The sequence below is a fragment of the Oncorhynchus mykiss genome, chromosome 12, assembly GCF_013265735.2.
Source record: "Oncorhynchus mykiss isolate Arlee chromosome 12, USDA_OmykA_1.1, whole genome shotgun sequence".
Taxonomy (NCBI): Eukaryota; Metazoa; Chordata; class Actinopteri; order Salmoniformes; family Salmonidae; genus Oncorhynchus; species Oncorhynchus mykiss.
Window position 1 is genome coordinate 95,645,012 of NC_048576.1, and position 20,102 is coordinate 95,665,113.

General features: G+C 46.0%; 1 protein-coding gene across 3 annotated transcripts in view; it reads left to right on the forward strand.

Annotated features, from left to right (window-relative positions):
• The window catches only part of LOC110538761 (centrosomal protein of 112 kDa-like), a 185,734-nt gene that overhangs the window by 15,518 nt on the left and 150,114 nt on the right, over positions 1-20,102 (forward strand). For all 3 annotated transcript variants that reach the window (XM_036939340.1, XM_036939342.1, XM_036939341.1), the window contains exon 9: positions 16,969-17,058. In XM_036939340.1, coding sequence (XP_036795235.1) covers positions 16,969-17,058 — 90 coding nt within the window. The remainder of the gene's footprint in view (positions 1-16,968; positions 17,059-20,102) is intronic.

Consider the following 20,102-nt stretch of genomic DNA (forward strand, 5'->3'; position numbering starts at 1 on the left):
TGAAATTGAGCTCATGTGCATCCTGTTTCCATTGATCATTATCATCCTGTAATATTTCTACAACTTTATTGGAGTCCACCTGTGGTAAATTCTATTAATTAGACAAAGGCACACACCTGTCAATATACGGTCACACAGTTGACAGTACATGTCAGAGCAAAATCCAAGCCAGAACAGTGCCAACTGGGTCTAACCAGATTAGAAAGAGGAGTGGGATGCCCCGGTGCACAACTGAGCAAGAGGACAAGTACATTAGAGTGTCTAGTTTGAGAAACAGACGCCTCTCAAGTCCTCAATTGGCATCTTCATTAAATAGTACCCGCAAAACACCAGTCTCAACATCAGCAGTGAAGAGGCGACTCCGGGATGCTGGCCTTCTAGGCTTTATCCATAGTGATGGAGGTAGGCCTGGTCAATCTCCTATTCCATGTCAACGGGACGATAACGTGAGAATTTGTGAATCCAAATTCTAAGGAGTTAGAGTCCAAGATCATAACATTAACCCAAAACTGTGAACCACAAGTTAAGTCCCATTCAAAGCAAATGTAACATAGTGCCACACTGTTGTCACTCTGGTAAAGAGTTTAATCTCCTTATGCATGAAAATGGTGTTCTAGGCTGCGCTTTGTGTTGCGTTTGTGTTGTTTCTAAAGGGACGATTCCGAATGTCCCTTTAAGAGAGAAAAAACCAGACCAGTGGTGACAGTTTTTCCTTATGTGGATTTAAGCTGAAAATCCCATTCTGAAAGGACGCTTTGAAGTCCCCCACCCGCCTTTACTCACACTGTTAATATAAAACTGAGCATGACTTGACTCTAATCGCCATGGCTTTTTATGTCCCCCTGGAGAAATGCTGTACTCAATTAGATCAACTTCAGTGAGCTGGCCAAGAAGGGAGAGGGACAGGGGGGACAGAGGGGGATAGAGAGAGTGAGAGGGAGGAATAGAGAGAGAGAGAGAGGGGAAACGTGGGAGCGAGAGAGAGTGGTTCAATGGTCACCACCAACAATGCTCATCAGCCCTCCTAATGTGGTTATTCATTCTGACTGGAGGAGAGGAGACTAATGTGGTGATATTCATTCTGACTGGAGGAGACTAATGTGGTAATATTCATTCTGACTGGAGGAGAGGTGACTATTGTGGTTATTCATTCTGACTGGAGGAGACTAATGTGGTGATATTCATTCTGACTGGAGGAGACTAATGTGGTTATTCATTCTGACTGGAGGAGATGAGACTAATGTGGTTATATTAATTCTGACTGGAGGAGACTAATGTGGTTATATTCATTCTGATTGGAGGAGAGGAGACTAATGTGGTTATATTCATTCTGACTGGAGGAGAGGAGACTAATGTGGTCTATTCATTCTGACTGGAGGAGAGGAGACTAATGTGGTCAATTCATTCTGACTGGAGGAGAGGAGACTGTGTTCTGTGTTATTACATTTTCAGCCCAGTCAGGCACCAAGTGTCACAGTCTTCCTCACTGCTGTTTGTTGAGAATCAAGAGGTGAAAGAAAGCAGGGCCTTCGAGCCTGAAAATGGGAACTAATGCTTGGAATATTATTCTGTGTGTGTGTGTGCTGTATTAGTGTGTGTGTGTTTATGGTAGTGTGTGTGTCTGTGTGTAGTAGGTTGATAGCAGTCAGCTGTCAGTCCCAGACTGTGTGTTGAGGAGCCAGGAAGGAGAGCCGGCCAGCCCTCTCAGTAGTTTTATAGAGGCCAGATCACTACCCGGCGTGGTGATATGGGGCCTAGTTAAAAGGCGCTCAGAAGCACTTGACTTTCAAGAGAGGAAATGGTGGTGAACTGGGGTTTTACTGTCTGGGCTGGGAATGTGTGTGTATGTACGTGTGTGTGTGTGTGGGTGAGTTGAAAAATTGTTTCCTGCACCTCTTACCTCCAACCCCACAAAGAGAACAGAGAAACTCCTGCCAACAGACCTGACTGGCTTTTGTAGATGGGCTTATCTGGTTTCACAGTGGTTGTTTTATGGTCTTTTTTTCAGTCAGACCGTCTGTTTTCTTACCCCTGGTTGCCTCGGATGTGTTCTGTATGTTTTAACCTTGGGCATGGAGTCTACTAGAGCAACAGGTTTATCACAGGTCACAGGTTGTCACAGGTCTGACAACTAACAGGGTCAATTTCATTAGAGAACACAGTAGCAAAACGTTTTGCATGAAAAATGAAAGCATTTCTTATTGGGCAAGTTCAGGTAGTCCCTCCCGGTTTCAGGCAGTTTCTTTTTCTCCATTTGGTGCCTAATGAATATGACTCAGGTCTAACCCCCAGGCATTTGTTCATGGAGCAACTGCCCCTGAAATATACATACATACAGTTCAAGTCGAAAGTTTACATACACCTTAGCCAAATGCCTTTATACTCAGTTTTTCACAATTCCTGACATTTAATCATTAATTATTGTCCATTTTGAAGACCTATTTGCGACCAAGCTTTAACTTCCTGACTGATGTCTTGAGATGTTGCTTCAATATATCCGCATAATTTTCCTTCCTCATGATGCCATCTATTGTGAAGTGCACCCTCCTGCAGCAAAGCACCCCCACAACATGATGCTGCCACCCCCGTGCTTCACGGTTGGGATGGTGTTCTTCGGCTTGCAGCCTCCGCCTTTTTCCTTCAAACATAACGATGGTCATTTTGGCCAAACAGTTCTATTTTTGTTTCATCAGACCAGAGGACATTTCTCCAAAAAGTACGATCTTTGTCCCTATGTGCAGTTGCAAACCATAGTGTGGCTTTTTTATGGCGGTTTTGGAGCAGTGGCTTCTTCCTTGCTGAGCAGCTTTTCAGGTTATGTCGATATAGGACTCGTTTTACTGTGGATATAGATATTTTTGTGCCTGTTTCCTCCAGCATCTTCACAAGGTCCTTTGCTGTTGTTCTGGGATTGATTTGCACTTTTCGCACCAAAGTACCTTCATCTCTAGAAGACAGAATGCGTCTCCTTCCTGAGCGGTATGACGGCTGCGTGGTCCCATGTTGTTTACACTTGCGTGCTATTGTTTGTACAGATGAACGTGGTACTTTCAGACGTTTGGAAATTGCTCCCAAGGCTGAACCAGACTTGTGGAGGTCTACAATTTATTTTATGACGTCTTGGCTGATTTCTTTTGATTTTCCCATGATGTCAAGCAAAGAGGTACTGAGTTGGAAGGTAGGCCTTGAAATACATCCACAGGTACACCTCCAAATGACTCAAATGATGTCAATTAGCCTATCAGAAGCTTCTAAAGCCATGACATCATTTTCTGGAATTTTCCAAGCTGTTTAAAGGCACAGTCAACTTACTGTATGTAAACTTCTGACCCACTGGAATTGTGATACAGTGAATTATAAGTGAAATAATCTGTCTGTAAACAATTGTTAGAAACATTACTTGTGTCATGCACAAAGTAGATGTCCTAAACGACTTGCCAAAACTATCGTTTGTTAACAAGAAATTTGTGGAGTGGTTGAAAAACGAGTTTTAATGACTCCAACGTAAGTGTATGTAAACTTCTGACTTCAACTGTATATACAGTGCCTTGCGAAAGTATTCGGCCCCCTTGAACTTTGCGATCTTTTGCCACATTTCAGGCTTCAAACATAAAGATATAAAACTGTATTTTTTTGTGAAGAATCAACAACAAGTGGGACACAATCATGAAGTGGAACGACATTTATTGGATATTTCAAACTTTTTTAACAAATCAAAAACTGAAAAATTGGGCGTGCAAAATTATTCAGCCCCCTTAAGTTAATACTTTGTAGCGCCACCTTTTGCTGCGATTACAGCTGTAAGTCGCTTGGAGTATGTCTCTATCAGTTTTGCACATCGAGAGACTGAAATGTTTTCCCATTCCTCCTTGCAAAACAGCTCGAGCTCAGTGAGGTTGGATGGAGAGCATTTGTGAACAGCAGTTTTCAGTTCTTTCCACAGATTCTCGATTGAATTCAGGTCTGGACTTTGACTTGGCCATTCTAACACCTGGATATGTTTATTTTTGAACCATTCCATTGTAGATTTTGCTTTATGTTTTGGATCATTGTCTTGTTGGAAGACAAATCTCCGTCCCAGTCTCAGGTCTTTTGCAGACTCCATCAGGTTTTCTTCCAGAATGGTCCTGTATTTGGCTCCATCCATCTTCCCATCAATTTTAACCATCTTCCCTGTCCCTGCTGAAGAAAAGCAGGCCCAAACCATGATGCTGCCACCACCATGTTTGACAGTGGGGATGGTGTGTTCAGGGTGATGAGCTGTGTTGCTTTTACGCCAAACATAACGTTTTGCATTGTTGCCAAAAAGTTCAATTTTGGTTTCATCTGACCAGAGCACCTTCTTCCACATGTTTGGTGTGTCTCCCAGGTGGCTTGTGGCAAACTTTAAACAACACTTTTTATGGATATCTTTAAGAAATGGCTTTCTTCTTGCCACTCTTCCATAAAGGCCAGATTTGTGCAATATACGACTGATTGTTGTCCTATGGACAGAGTCTCCCACCTCAGCTGTAGATCTCTGCAGTTCATCCAGAGTGATCATGGGCCTCTTGGCTGCATCTCTGATCAGTCTTCTCCTTGTATGAGCTGAAAGTTTAGAGGGACGGCCAGGTCTTGGTAGATTTGCAGTGGTCTGATACTCCTTCCATTTCAATATTATCGCTTGCACAGTGCTCCTTGGGATGTTTAAAGCTTGGGAAATCTTTTTGTATCCAAATCCGGCTTTAAACTTCTCCACAACAGTATCTCGGACCTGCCTGGTGTGTTCCTTGTTCTTCATGATGCTCTCTGTGCTTTTAACGGACCTCTGAGACTATCACAGTGCAGGTGCATTTATACGGAGACTTGATTACACACAGGTGGATTGTATTTATCATCATTAGTCATTTAGGTCAACATTGGATCATTCAGAGATCCTCACTGAACTTCTGGAGAGTTTGCTGCACTGAAAGTAAAGGGGCTGAATAATTTTGCACACCCAATTTTTCAGTTTTTGATTTGTTAAAAAGGTTTGAAATATCCAATAAATGTCGTTCCACTTCATGATTGTGTCCCACTTGTTGTTGATTCTTCACAAAAAAATACAGTTTTATATCTTTATGTTTGAAGCTTGAAATGTGGCAAAAGGTCGCAAAGTTCAAGGGGGCCGAATACTTTCGCAAGGCACTGTATATCGCAAAAAATGTGTGGCAAAATGGCTTAAGGACAACAAAGTCAAGGTATTGGACTGGCCATCACAAAGCCCTGACCTCAATCCTATAGAAAATTTGTGGGAAGAACTGAAAAAGCGTGTGCGAGAAAGGAGGCCTACAAACTTGACTCGGTTACACAAACTCTGTCAGGAGGAATGGGCCAAAAGTCACAACTTATTGTGGAAGGCTACCCGAACCATTTGACCCAAGTTAAACAATTTAAAGGCAATGCTACCGAATACTAATTGAGTGTATGTAAACTTCTGACCCACTGGGAATGTGATGAAAGAAATAAAAGCTGAAATAAATTATTCTCTCTACTGTTATGCTGACAATTCACATTCTTAAAATAAAGTGGTGATCCTAACTGACCTAAGACAGGGAATTTTTACTAGCATTAAATCAGGAATTGTGATAAACTGAGTTTAAATGTATTTGGCTAAGTTGTATGTAAACCTCCGACTTCAACTGATTCAACAACTGAGACATAAACTGAACAGCTTCCACAGACATGTGACTAACAGAAATGGAATAATGTGTCCCTGAACAAAGGGGGGGTCAAAATCAAAAGTAACTGTCAGTATCTGGTGTTGCCACCAGCTTCATTAAGTACTGCAGTGCATCTCCTCATGGACTGCATCAGATTTGCCCGTTCTTGCTGTGAGATGTTACCCCACTCTTCCACTAAGGCACCTGTAAGTTCCCAGACATTTATGGAGGGAATGGCCCTAGCCCTCACCCTCCAATCCAACAGGTCCCAGATGTGCTCAATGGGATTGAGATCCGGGCTCTTCGCTGGCCATGGCAGAACACTGACATTCCTGTCTTTCAGGAAATCATGCACGGAACGAGCAGTATGGCTGGTGGCATTGTCATGCTGGAGGGTCATGTCAGGATGAGCCTGCAGGAAGGGTACCACATGAGGGAGGAGGATGTCTTCCCTGTAACTCACAGCATTTTGATTGCCTGCAATGACAACAAGCTCAGTCTGATGATGCTGTGACATGCCCCCAGACCATGACGGACCCTCCACCTCCAAATCGATCCCGCTCCGGAGTGCAGACCTCGGTGTAACGCTCATTCCTTCGACGATAAACGTGAATCCGACCATCACCCCTGGTGAGACAAAACCACAACTTGTCAGTGAAGAGCACTTTTTGCCAGTCCTGTCTGGTCCAGCGACGGTGGGTTTGTGCCCATAGGCGACGTTGTTGCCGGTGATGTCTGGCGAGGTCCTGCCTTAGAACAGGCCTCCAAGCCCTCAGTCCAGCCTCTCTCAGCCTATTGCGGGCAGTTTGAGCACTGAACACTGTTAGCTTAAGAGGCCCACCGGACAAATTCTTTGGCCACTATACCTATTCTGCCAATTGGCCTGGTTTACCACACGGAGCCCTGCTGATCCGTCTGCCGATGTAATAGCACGAGAGGGCCACAACAGACTTTGTTCCGTTGCGATGTCCCTCCAAGGCCCTTCTGTTAGCCTGCTAGCCCCGGCCCGCAAGCTGCCTGAAGCCACTCACTGGACTCCTTTGATCACTCGGCTACGCATGCCTCTCGCTAACGTCAATATGCCGTGTCCATTGCTGTTTTGGTTTGTATGTATTGCCTTATTTCACTGCAGAGGCTCTAGCCCTGCTCAATACGCCTTATTTAACGCTTTAGTTCCACCTACCACACATGTGGTGACATCACCTGGTTTAAATGATATTTCTAGGGACAATATCTCTTTCATCGCCACTCTATGCACAGGTTTACCCTCACTGTATCCACATACTACCAAACCTTTGTCTGTACATTATGCCTTGAATCTATTCTACTGTGCCCAGAACTCTGCTCCTTTTACTCTCTGTTATGAATGTACTAGACAGCCAGTTATTTTAGCCTTTAGCTGTACCCTTATCCTACTCCTCCTCTGTCCCTCTGGTGATGTGGATGTTAATCCAGGCCCTGCAGTGCCTAGCTCCACTCCCATTCCCCAGGCTCTATCATTTGCTGTCTTCTGTAACCATAAAGCCTTGGTTTCATGCATGTTAACATTAGAAGCCTCTTCCCTTAGTTTGTTTTATTCACTGCTCAAGCACACTCTGCCAATCCGGATGTCCTAGCCGTGTCTAAATCCTGGCTCAGGAAGACCACCTAAAACCCTGAAATTTCCATCCCTAACTATAACATTTTCAGACGGGATTAAACTGCCAAAGGGAAATTTAGCCTGCAGAGTTCTGTCATACTATCCAGGTCTGTGCCCAAACAATTCGAGCTTCTACTTTTAAAAATCCACCTTTCCAGAAACAAGTCTCTCACCGTTGCCGCTTGCTATAGACCACCCTCTGCCCCCAGCTGTGCCCTGGACACCATATATGAACTGATTGCCCCCTATCTATCTTCAGAGCTAGTGCTGCTAGGTGACCTAAACTGGGACATGCTTAACACCCCGGCCATCTTAGAATCTAAGCTTGAATCCCTCAATCTCTCACATATTATCAATGAACCCACCAGGTACAACCCCAAATCCGTAAACACGGGCACCCTCATAGATATCATCCTAACCAACTTGCCCTCCAAATACACCTCTGCTGTTTTCAACCAAGATCTCAGCGATCACTGCCTCATTGCCTGCATCCGTAACGGGTCTGCGGTGAAACGACCACCCCTCATCACTATCAAACGCTCCCTAAAACACTTCAGTGAGGTGGGTTTGTGCCCATAGGCGACGTTGTTGCCGGTGATGTCTGGCGAGGTCCTGCCCATAGGCGACGTTGTTGCCGGCGATGTCTGGCGAGGTCCTGTCCTAATCGACCTGGCCCGGGTATCCTGGAAGGATATTGACCTCATCCCGTCAGTAGAGGATGCCTGGTCAGTCTTTAAAAGTAACTTCCTCACCATCTTAAATAAGCATGCCCCTTTCATAAAATGTAGAACCAGGAACAGATATAGCACTTGGTTCTCTCCAGACCTGACTGCCCTTGACCAGCACAAAAACATCCTGTGGTGTTCTGCATTAGCATCGAATAGCCCCCAGTTCTGGGACACTGTGAAGTCCATGGAGAATAAGAGCAGCTGCCTCCTCCCAGCTGCCTACCTCACTGAGGCTAGGAAACACTGTCACCACCGATAAATCCACTATAATTGAGAATTTCAATAAGCATTTTTCTACGGCTGGCCATGCTTTCCACCAGGCTACCTCTACCCCGGTCAACAGCCCTGCACTCCCCACAGCAACTCGCCCAAGCCTCCCCCATTTCTCCTTCACCCAAATCCAGATAGCTAATGTTCTTAGAGCTGCAAAACCTGCAACCCTACAAATCAGCCGGGCTAGACAAACTGGACCCTCTCTTTTTTGCAACCCCAAATACTAGCCTGTTCAACCTCTCTTTCGTATCGTCCGAGATTCCCAAAGATTGGAAAGCTGCCGCGGTCATCCCCCTCTTCAAAGGGGGAGACACTCTTGACCCAAATTGCTATGGACCTTTATCTATCCTACCCTGCCTTTTCTAAAATCTTCGAAAGCCAAATCAACAAACAGATTACCGACCATTTCGAATCCCACCGTACCTTCTCCGCTATTTAATCTGCTTTCAGAGCTGGTCATGGGTGCACCTCAGCCACGCTCAAGGTCCTAAAAGATATCGTAACCGCCATCGATAAGAGACATTACTGTGCAGCCGTATTCATCGAGCTGGCCAAGGCTTTCGACTCTGTCAATCACCACATTCTTATTGGCAAACTCAACAGCCTTGGTTTCTCAAATGATTGCCTCGCCTGGTTCATCAACTTCTTCTCTGATAGAGTTCAGTGTGTCAAATCAGAGGGCCTGTTGTCCGGACCTCTTGCAGTCTCTATGGGGGTGCCACAGCGTTTAATTCTCTGTATACATCAATGATGTCGCTCTCGCTGCTGGTGATTCTCTGATCCACCTCTACGCAGACGACTCCATTTTGTATACTTCTGGCCCTTCTTTGGACACTGTGTTAACTAACCTCCAGACGAGCTTCAATGCCATACAACTCAACTTCCGTGGCCTCCAACTGCTCTTAAATGCAAGTAAAACTAAGTGCATGCTCTTCAACTGATCACTGCCCGCACCTGCCAGCCCGTCCAGCATCACTACTCTGGACGGTTCTGACTTAGAATATGTGGACAACTACAAATACCTAGGTGTCTGGATAGACTGTAATCTCTCCTTCCAGACTCACATTAAGCATCTCCAATCCAAAATTAAATCTAGAATCGGCTTCCTATTTTGCAAACAAAGCGAAATATGCTTCATTTATGCTGCCAAACTTACCCTCGTAAAACTGACCATCCTACGACTTTGGCGATGTCATCTATAAAATAGACTCCACTCTACTCAAGAAATTGGATGCAGTTTATCACAGTGCCATCCGTTTTGTCACCAATGCCCCATATATTATTCACCACTGCGACCTGTACGCTCTCGTTGGCTGGCCATGGCTTCATACTCGTCGCCAAACCCACTGGCTCCAGGTCATCTACAAGTCTCTGCTAGGTAAAGCCCCACCTTATCTCAGCTCAGTGGTCACTATAGCAACACCCACCTGTAGCACGCGCTACAGCAGGTATATCTCACTGGTCACCCCCAAAGCCAATTCCTCCTTTGGCACTGCTTTTCCTGTCAGAGCAGCTCACAGATCACTGCACCTGTACATAGCCCATCTGTAAACAGCCCATCCAACTATCTCATCCCCATACTGTATTTATTTATTGCTCCTTTGCACCCCAGTATCTCTACTTGCACATTACTCTTCTGCACATCTACCATTTCTGTGTCTAATTGCTATATTGTAATTACTTCACCACCATGGCCTATTTATTGCCTATTTATTGCCCTTATTTGACCTCATTTGCACTCACTGTATATAGATTTTTCTTTGTTCTGCTTTCTTTGTTTTTGACTGTATGTTTTGTTTATTCCATGTGTAACTCTGTGTTGTTGAATGTGTCGAACTGCTGTGCTTTATCTTGGCCAGGTCGCAGTTGTAAATGAGAACTTGTTCTCAACAGGCCTACCTGGTTAAATAAAGGTGAAATAAAAAAATAAAAAAATGGAGGGATTAACTCGGGCCGTTGTTGTTGCCATCCTGTACCTGTCCCACAGGTGTGATGTTCGGATGTACCGATATTGTGCAGGTGTTGTTACACGTGGTCTGCCACTGCTAAGACGATCCGCTGTCCGACCTGTCTCCCTGTAGCTCTGTCTTAGGCGTCTCACAGTACCAACATTGTAATTTATTGCCCTGGCCACATCTGTAGTCCTCGTGCGTCCTTGCAGCATGCCTAAGGCACGTTCATGCAGATTGGCATCTTTCTTGTTGTGTTTTTCAGAGTCAGTAGAAAAGCCTCTTTAGTGTCCTAAGTTTTCATAACTGACCTTAACTAGTTATCTAAAGAAATGGGATCTAGGTATATTTAACTTTAGGACTAACTGTTCAAAAGATGCTAAATCAATGTACAAGACGTTCGGTGAGGAGATCCCTTCTCCAGCCCAGATATGAAACGCCCTGTCTAATATTGATGGAGAGAATGTATGATTCTTTAATAATGGGGCAGAAGTTGAAAATTCACTGAGACCAAACGTTTCCAGATTTTTAGAGAATGTTTCATAATCTGGTTTTGAATGTATTTGGAAACAGGCTCAGCTAGTTTAGAGCAGAGTAAGACAGCTAAGGAGGTGTTCAATGAGATATCCAAGGTCAACCATTTTGGTGATGAAGCCAATGTTTAAAATAAATGTATTCAATTTCTTCTTTTCTGTTTGCCAGAAAATCTCCCCATAGAATGTAGTAGCCTGAATACCACAGTGGTTTATAAATGGATTTTGGAGGTCTGTGTTTCTTTGGAATCTGTGACACTCAAAATGTTTTCTTTCATTTCAGTGACTTTTGAGTCACAGTTGACAATAAAGGGGGGTTTGGTGGATTTTCGGCAAGTCCTAGCCCTGTAGGGTGGAGTTATGACCACACACACAAACACACACCCCACACACGACGCCTCTTCAGAAGTGTCCCAGTGACTCACTCTGACTCCATCCTTCGCCACCTTGAATCTTATCATCTCCTGTGGTTCCACATTAAGCCCCGTACGCAGGCCTTGCCCACCATGGCGTGTCTTGTCTGACCACCAGCAGGAAATGACCTGCGGCTGGGTCTGGTCCTCGCCATATGTTGCTAAGCCCCGACAGACAGTTTCTATTTTAAGGAACTCTGGGCTCTCACACCAAGCTCATCCCCAGTTCAGCTACTGACTACATTGATAAGTTGATAAGATCGCTGACTGTACCAGTTAAGCTACTGACTTCATTGATAAGTTGATAAGATTGCTGACTGTACCAGTTAAGCTACTGACTTCATTGATAAGTTGATAAGATCGCTGACTGTACCAGATCAGCTACTGACTTCATTGATAAGTTGATAAGATTGCTGACTGTACCAGTTCAGCTACTGACTTCATTGATAAGTTGAGTAAGTGTGTGGTAGCGTGGCAGCTGGAGCAGACGTTGGCCACCATGATGTTGAGTCACTTTAGTCTCATATGGTCATCTATTTTCACCCATGGTTGAGGTTACAAGTCTAGTCCTTGTAATCCCACTACACACACCCTTACTATGGGATGGGGCCGTGGCATATTCAATGAAATGATCCAAGACCATTCAGCCAGTCCCACCCATAGGGTTAGAATTAGGCTTACGTGATGTGATTGCTTTGGCACATGCAGATGGGTTGATACATGCAAACAGAGAGAGAGAGACTAAATTTCCCCTGGTACTCCTGGGGTTCTCCTCACAAGCACCATCACAGGGCTCTGTGTGATTCTTCGTCTAATGGCTGCAGCTCGGCCAAACGGGTCTGGAGCTGAGGTTCAGTTTCCAATCTGCCCATGCTTTCCAAAGGCATAATGATGCAACTGCTTCCATGCCTGGGTCCTATGGGAAGGCCTCTCAGCTCTGTGTTTGATTCAGACGACTAGCCCCTCTGATTGTATGATTGTGGTTAAAGGACAACACTGAGCCTTGTGAAGTTCCTAAGGGAGCTCTCTATGCAGTGGCTTTTAGGGTAAAATGGCCGACAATCCAAAGGCAGGCATATGGTACTCAGATATTCTGTCTTTTCTTAAATTGAATGGGTATTGTTTTTGTTAGTTATGCACTTTATGTCCTTAAAGGGATCTCCATGTTGAATAGTAGTAGTGAATTGTTTTTAGGAAGAAATGTTGTCTTTTGTCTCTGCTGAAGCCCAATATTACCATGACATTAAGTGACATTCAAAAGTCTTTCCTTTTAAAAACTTTGTTGGTTGTAGTGTTTTGCATTTTACCTCAGAGTACAATTATCATGCTAAGATCCATTAGCTTCTCCTCCCAGTGGAGGAATGGCATGTTAATGGTGTTCAGTAGATAGCTAGCAGGGAACTGCAGAGGGAATATTCTCTACATCTGTGTTTATGGAAGATGAAAGCTCTATCAGGGCATTGTAGTTCTGCTGCAGAGCAAGATACATAAACACAACTGTGCTTTGTGGGCCCAGCAGTTAGCAGGCATTTTGTGAGCGCATTCCCCAAGGGGAAAAAAGGCTGGACCCAGGGTCGCTTCTGAGAAAAGAAAAGTGAGAGCGGTTGCTTCTGTGTTTCTCTTTTTCTTTCCGTCTCCCTCCTCCCTCTCTATCCTTTCCTTTCTCAACACACCTTCACCCTTTACCTTCTCTCTCATCCTTCCCTCATCTCCTCTCCTCTCCTGAGCTGGGTGTCAACAACATGGCATCTAAGAGAGAAACAACTTTTCAAAAGAAAAACCTCTGTCACACAGAGATGCCTGATTTTGAAGCTTCTCAGAAACCTGAGGTGTGCGCGTCTCTCTCCTTCTTCCTCTCTCCGTTCCTCCTCTCTCCGTTCCTCCTCTTTCCTTCCTCCTCTCTCCTTTCTCCTCTATTCCTCCTCCTCTCTCCTTCCTCTTCTCTCCTTCCTCTTCTCTCCTTCCTCTTCTCTCCTTCCTCCTCTATTCCTCCTCCTCTCCTTCCTCTTCTCTCCTTCCTCCTCTTTCCCCCCTCCTCTCTCCTTCCTTCTCTCTCATTCCTCCTCTCACTCCTCCTCTATTCCTCCTCCTCTCGCTCCTCCTCTATTCCTCCTCCTCTCGCTCCTCCTCTATTCCTCCTCATTTCTCCTTCCTCCTCTCTCCTTCTTCCTCTACTTCCTCCTCTCTCCCAGTTCTCCTTCCTCCTCTCTCACAACTCTCCTTCCTCCTCTATCGCTCCTCCTTTCTCCTCTCCTCCTCACTCCACTTTCCTTCCCCTCCTCTCTCCTCTCTCCTTCCTCCTCTCTCCTTTCTCCTCTCTCGCTCCTCTCTCACTCCTCTCTCTCGCTCCTCTCTCTCGCTCCTCTCTCCCTGCTCTTCTCTCGCTCCTCCTCTCTCGATACTCCTCTCTCCCTCCTCCTCACTCCTCTTTCCTTCCTCCTCACTCCTCTTTCCTTCCTCCTCACTCCTCTCTCCCCTCCACTCTCCTTCCTCCTCTCTCCTTCCTCCTCTCTCCGTTCCTCCTCTCTCCTTCCTCCTCTCTCCGTTCCTCCTCTCTCCTTCCTCCTCTCTCCTTCCTCCTCTATTCCACCCTCCTCTCTCCTTCCTCCTCTCTCGCTCCTCCTCTATTTCTCCTCCTCTCTCCTTCCTCCTCTCTCTCCTCCTCTATTCCTCCTCCTCTCTCCTTTCTCCTCTCTCCTTCCTCCCCTCTCCTTCCTCCTCTCTCCTTCCTCCTCTCTCGCTCCTCCTCTCTTGCTCCTCCTCTCTCACTCCTTCTCTCTCCTTCCTCCTCTCTCGCTTGTCCTCTTCTCTCGCTCCTACTCTCTCCTTCCTGCTCTTCCTCTCTCCCTCCTTTCTCTCTCCCTCCTCTCTCGCGCCTACTCTCTCGCTCTTTCATTCGCCCCTCCTCTCTCTCCCCCTCCTCTCGCTCCTACTCTCTCGCTCCTTCTCCTCTCCTTCCTCCTCTCTCCTTCCTCCTCTCTCCTTCCTCCTCTCTCCTTTCTCCTCTCTCACTCCTCTCTCTCGCTCCTCTCTCCCTGCTCTTCTCTCACTCCTCTCTCGATACTCCTCTCTCCCTCCTCCTCTTTCCTTCCTCTCTCCTTTCTCCTCTCTCGCTCCTCCTCTCTCCTTCCTCCTCTCTCCTTCTTCCTCTCTCGCTCCTTCTTCCTCTCTCGCTCCTCTTCTCTCATTCCTCCTCTTTCTCTCCTTCCTCTGTCTCTCCTTCCTCCTCTCTCCCTCCTCCTCTCTCCTTTCTACTCTCTCGCTCCTCCTCTCTTGCTCCTCCTCTCTCACTCCTTCTCTCTCCTTCCTCCTCTCTCGCTTGTCCTCTTCTCTCGCTCCTACTCTCTCCTTCCTGCTCTTCCTCTCTCCCTCCTTTCTCTCTCCCTCCTCTCTCGCGCCTACTCTCTCGCTCTTTCATTCGCCCCTCCTCTCTCTCCCCCTCCTCTCGCTCCTACTCTCTCGCTCCTCCATTTGATCCTCCTCTCTCTCTCCCTCCTTCTTTCTACTCTTCGCTCCTCCTCTCTCCCTGCTCCTCTCGTGCTGCTCCTCTCTCGTTCCTCCTATCTCCTTCCTCTTTCTCTTTCTTCCTTTCTACTCTTTCCTTTCTACTCTCTTGCTCCTCCTCTCTCGCTCCTACTCTCTCCCTCCTCTCTCGCTCCTACTCTCTCGCTCCTCCATTCGCTCCTCCTCTCTCCTTCCTACTCTCTCCGTCCTTTCTCTCCTTCCTCTTTCTCTCCTTCCTCCTCTCTCTCCTCCTTTCTACTCTTCGCTCCTCCTCTCTCCTTCCTACTCTCTCTTTCCTCCTCTCTCCTTCCTCTCTCGCTCCTCCTCTCTCGCTCCTCCTCTCTCCTTCCTCTTCTCTCCCTCGTCCTTGCTCCTCCTCTCCTTCCTCATCTCCTCCTTTCTCCCTCCTCCTCTCTCCATCCTCCTCTCTCACTCCCCCTCTCTCCCTCCCTTCTTCCCTCTTTCTATTTCCTCTATAAACCATTTTTCAAACGCCCCTGATGTAGTTTGACAAACTTTCTAAAAAGCCCATTTGAAGAGGTGATGCGAAAGTGACACCCACTTGTTTTGGAGCGCCGCTGGAAAAATCTACTAGACTCCCTCACTTCAATCAGCCTAATCTCTCCTCCAACAAGTCTCCTGTGGTCTCAGAGATTGCACAAGAAAATGGTGGTAATTCAATAGAAAAGAAAGCGAAACGAGAGAGAACATCACATGGCACCATTGAAGGAGGATAAGTCTAGCAGACTTAGTTGAAGTTGTGGGATAATGGAAGCAGTAGTTTACAATAGGACTCATCTAGTTTGAATGTAGAAGACCCTGGGAATGAGTACGATACAGATCCTTGTTGCTCGAAAGCAAACATTAGCGTTGTTGTGAGAATGAATGGGGCAGGTATTGGCTAGTTTGTCAAATGTCAATACAATAGGCGACTTAACCATCTAAGCTACCTCCCCAGATACAGGTTACATGACTGCCCAAGAGGTATTTTCCAACCTGGAAGGACGTATTTGTCACAGAGCCCCAGAGTTGAGCAATGCATCAAACCCTCCAGTGACTAAAACCTGTGAGTAAGTACATTAGTCACAAAGCAATACGAACTCATCCTGTCTAATTCCCATTTGTGTTGACAACGTTAGCAAACTCTTTCCACTGACTGGATGACTGTGTGTCTGTTGGCCCCAGAGCTGCCAAGTCCTGAGGCCAGACAGTTCTACAATGGCACATCAGATCAGGAGCACATGTCATGCCTTCTCCTCACCCAGGGGCAATCAGATCAGGTATACTACTAGACATAGTGAGCCAACAACACAACAACCGCCATCGGCAGTTCAAAGAAGTAGGGGAAGGTGCCCATACAGGGCTAGCCACGGGACAGGGTGGCCTCTCCTATCAGTCTCCCCACGTGTTGGTGAGAGCGTCTCGTTAGCCAGATGAAAGGCCTGTGTCCGCCAGTATTTTACTCAGGAAACCTGAAGCCACAAAGCAACATGACCTCTGGCAGGGCTGATGAGAAGGACATATGACTTAGGAGGAGCTGTGTTAGGTAGACACTGAGAGGGTATGTGCTTGTTGTTTAGTATTAAGGCCACTCTGTAATAGCAAGCCGTATCTGAAAGTGGGTGTTCATGTGTCTACCTGGTTTGAGTGTGTGAGTATAAATATTTAGAATTACTATTGTAGATGTGTGTTACTTTGTCTGTGTGTGTACACTTCTGGCGTATTAACTAAGTGTGTATTATTTTCCTGTGGCATTGTGTGTGTGGGAGTGAATGAAGGGCTCTGGGAGCTCTGTCTTGACATGCAGATTCAGACGGTTGAACTGTTGATCCCCTGTATATTGAGCTGAACTGAAAGGAGCCGGCTGTCAGTGGATAACTGTAGCCTACATAATGCCTTGTTCTCTCTGGCCTAGCCTGTTCCTGTCACTGACTAATACTGTATTTCACTATTATCTCACACACACACTGTTGGGTCTGGTACATCCCTCCTACACACATTTGAAGTCCTGTTTGTAGATAAATATATTTAGAAATGTTTATGAAGCTTGATTCATTGACAGCGCTGATGCTCTCTGTGCCATCTACAGTAAATATCTGAAATGCCACTACTTGCCATTAGTTGGCCTAGTTAGTAAAAACAGGGGCAGCTGACATTGCCGTTGCTATTTTGTCCATCTCCTGTGCTGCATTTGACGATGTGTGTATTGACTCCCCTGTCTGTCATGGTGCTGTGTGTTTCTGTGCAGGCTGAGAGACTGAAGACTAAAGTCCTGGAGGCCAAGCACCAGGAGGAGAAACTGAAGATGCAGCAGAGGCACGACGCAGACGTGCAGAAGGTCAGAGTGCTGACTGATTTATCAATTAATTATTTTAATGATTTAATATGTTTATTTATTTGATATTTTAGATAACTTCACACATACAGCCATAATATCATCTGTAGGGAGGTTATAGTACCGCCCAGACATAAAACCATGAATTTAAATGATGGAGGACAAACGCACAGTAAAGTGAGACAGTGCAGAAGGTAGGTATAACAAGAGTGATGTTCCCTGCATCCTTCACCACTCCCACTCTGACACTACATCTGATGTGGGCTCACACCCTTTTCTCCTTCCCTCCTCCCTGGGCTCCCTGTTAGTTTCATTTCACCAGGGGTGTATCGGCTCAGCTCCACATCCAGCACCTGGGATCTGTCAACTTCCTCCCAAAACGTCTGGTTTCATTGTTGCCACAGAATCTTTAAATAAAACAGAAATAGCCCCATTTTCCCTCTGTTTAAACTGTCGATGAACTCTTTGTCTCTGACAGGAGACACAGTGACAGCTCCTCCACTACCCAGCCTCTCCCGCTCTCGCTCTTCATCCCTCTCTCTTTAGTGTCTCTGTCATTGCAGGCAAATCACACTAATTGTGTACAGATTGCGAGCGATGTCGGATTCAATTTGTTCCCTGTTTACCCGGGCGTCTGACTAATGTCTTCAAGGGGGAGTGGTGGTGGAGGAGGGACTTTAACAAGCCCATTCAAAGGCGCATGGGGAAGCTGGCTAGCGCTAGTTTTAATTAGCACCAGGTAGATGAATTATGGATGAGTGTGTGGTGCTGATGGTGGTTAGACTGGTCATCGTCTGGTCATCGCACAATAGCTATATAATTAGCTCAGGCAGACCTGTATTTGTTTTTTAAAACGATAGTTTTGGAGCGCATCAACAAACAGGGTTTAATATCTCCATCTAGAAGGTGCTGCCTGAGGAGCAATCCTCTAAGGATCCGAGATGGCTAGAATACCACGATAGTGAACAACTTTTTTTCATAATGCTGTGTAGCCTAGATTATCAAGCTCCATTGAGACTAAAGAGATGGTTAACAAATAACAACCCATATTGTACATCTTCAGATTGCTATGCTATCTCAGATTGCTGTATGCTATGCCTCTGTGTGTAATGTAATGGCACCTCTTCCTCCAGACAGTGGGATAGTATTAGTGTCTAGTCAGTCAGGCTGGCTGGAGTCTCTCTGCAATAGAGATGTTAGAAAAGACCCACAATTACCGTCCTAAAAGCTGTCGTTCCTCTGCTCCCACTCCCAGTCCCTCTGGACCCCATCTCTGACACCCCGTTACGACGGCCCTCTACATGTGCCCAAAACACACCCTCCTCTCTCCTCTCAGGAAGGCCGATGGGAAAATAGGAAAAGTGGACGTCCCTAAATGTTCTGTGAACTTTCCTTTACCCCCCTTCACTCCCTTCCCTTTCATGTCTCCCATCCCACTCACTCTGGCCACAACAGGCTTAGACACAGAGTGCACTTCTAACAGACAAAACCCAGGACAAATAACCCTCTGATGGTCCCTGGGACTGTTTCGGAGGGGAAATAATCTCTCTTCCAGGGGGTTTTGATCAAATCTCCACCGTGTGTATCAAAAGACAAGGCGGCGCTGTGAAATGGTCCACAGTCCTGAACTTGTGTTGTTTCTCTCTCCTCTCTCTCTCTGTCTGTCATGTGTTGTAAAACCACCTCTTTCATGGTCAGGTCCCCTCTACTAATACAGCTCTGAGGATATCATCATTCCCAATAACACTGATTAGCCTCCTAGCATGTACTGCTATGCATAACTGTAATCAGTTCAGTACAATGGAGAGCCCTGTGCTCATAGTTTCTAAAACAATGTACATTGCCGTTGCTATTTTGTCTGTTATTGGTTACTGATATCTGTTATTTGAAAAAAGACATGTTTCACTCATGCATGTGATATTTTATTTGATGTCTGAATTGGAAGGGGATGTAATGGAGTCAGAGGATGCAGTGAAGTCAGTCAAGGCTCATCTGTAGACACCTCCTGTTATGAGATGTGTTTGGGGAAGGGAATTATGTTGATGTTGTGTATCTCTCATTAAATCAAATCAAATGTTATTGCACACACACACACACACATCCGTTAGTGAGAATTTCTGCTTTGCCAAGATAATCCATCTACCTGACAGGTGTGGCATATCAAGAATCTGATTAAACAGCATGATCATTACCCAAGTGCACCTTGTGCTGGGACAATTAAAGGTCACTCTAAAATGTGCAGTTTTGTCATAACACAATGCCACAGATGTCTCAAGTTTTGAGGGAGCGTCCAACGTCGTTTTCAAAGAATTTGGGAGTATGTCCAAGCGGCCTTACAACCACAGACCACGTGTAACCACACCAGCCCAGGACCTCCACATCCGGCTTCTTCACTTGCGGGATCATCTGAGACCAGCCACCTTGGACAGCTGATGAAACTGTGGGTTTGCACAACTGAAGATTTTCTGAACAAACTGTCAGAAACCGTCTTAGGGAAGCTCGTCGTCCTCACCAGGGTTTTGACCTGACTGCAGTTTGGCGTTGTAACCGACTGCAGTGGGAAAATGTTCACCTTCAATGGCCACTGGCACGCTTGATGAGTGTGCTCTTCACGGATGAATCACAGTTTCAACTAGCAGACAGCGTGTATGGCGTTGTGTAGGCGAGGGGTTTGCTGATGTCAATGTTGTGAACAGAGTGCCCCATGGGGGAGGTGGGGCTATGGTATGGACAGGCATAAGCTACGGACAACGCACACAATTGAAAGCACAGAGATACACCGTGAAGATCCTAAGGCCCATTGTCATGCCATTTATCCGCCGCCATCACGTCATGTTTCAGCATGATAATGCACGGCCCCATGTCAGAAGGATCTGTACACAATTGATTGAGGCTGAAAATGTCCCAGTTCTTTCATGGCCTGCATACTCTACAGACATGTCACCCATTGAGCATGTTTGGGATGCTCTGTATCGACGTGTAGGACAGCGTGCTCCAGTTCCCGCCAATATCCAGCAACTTCGCACAACCATTGAAGTGGAATGGGA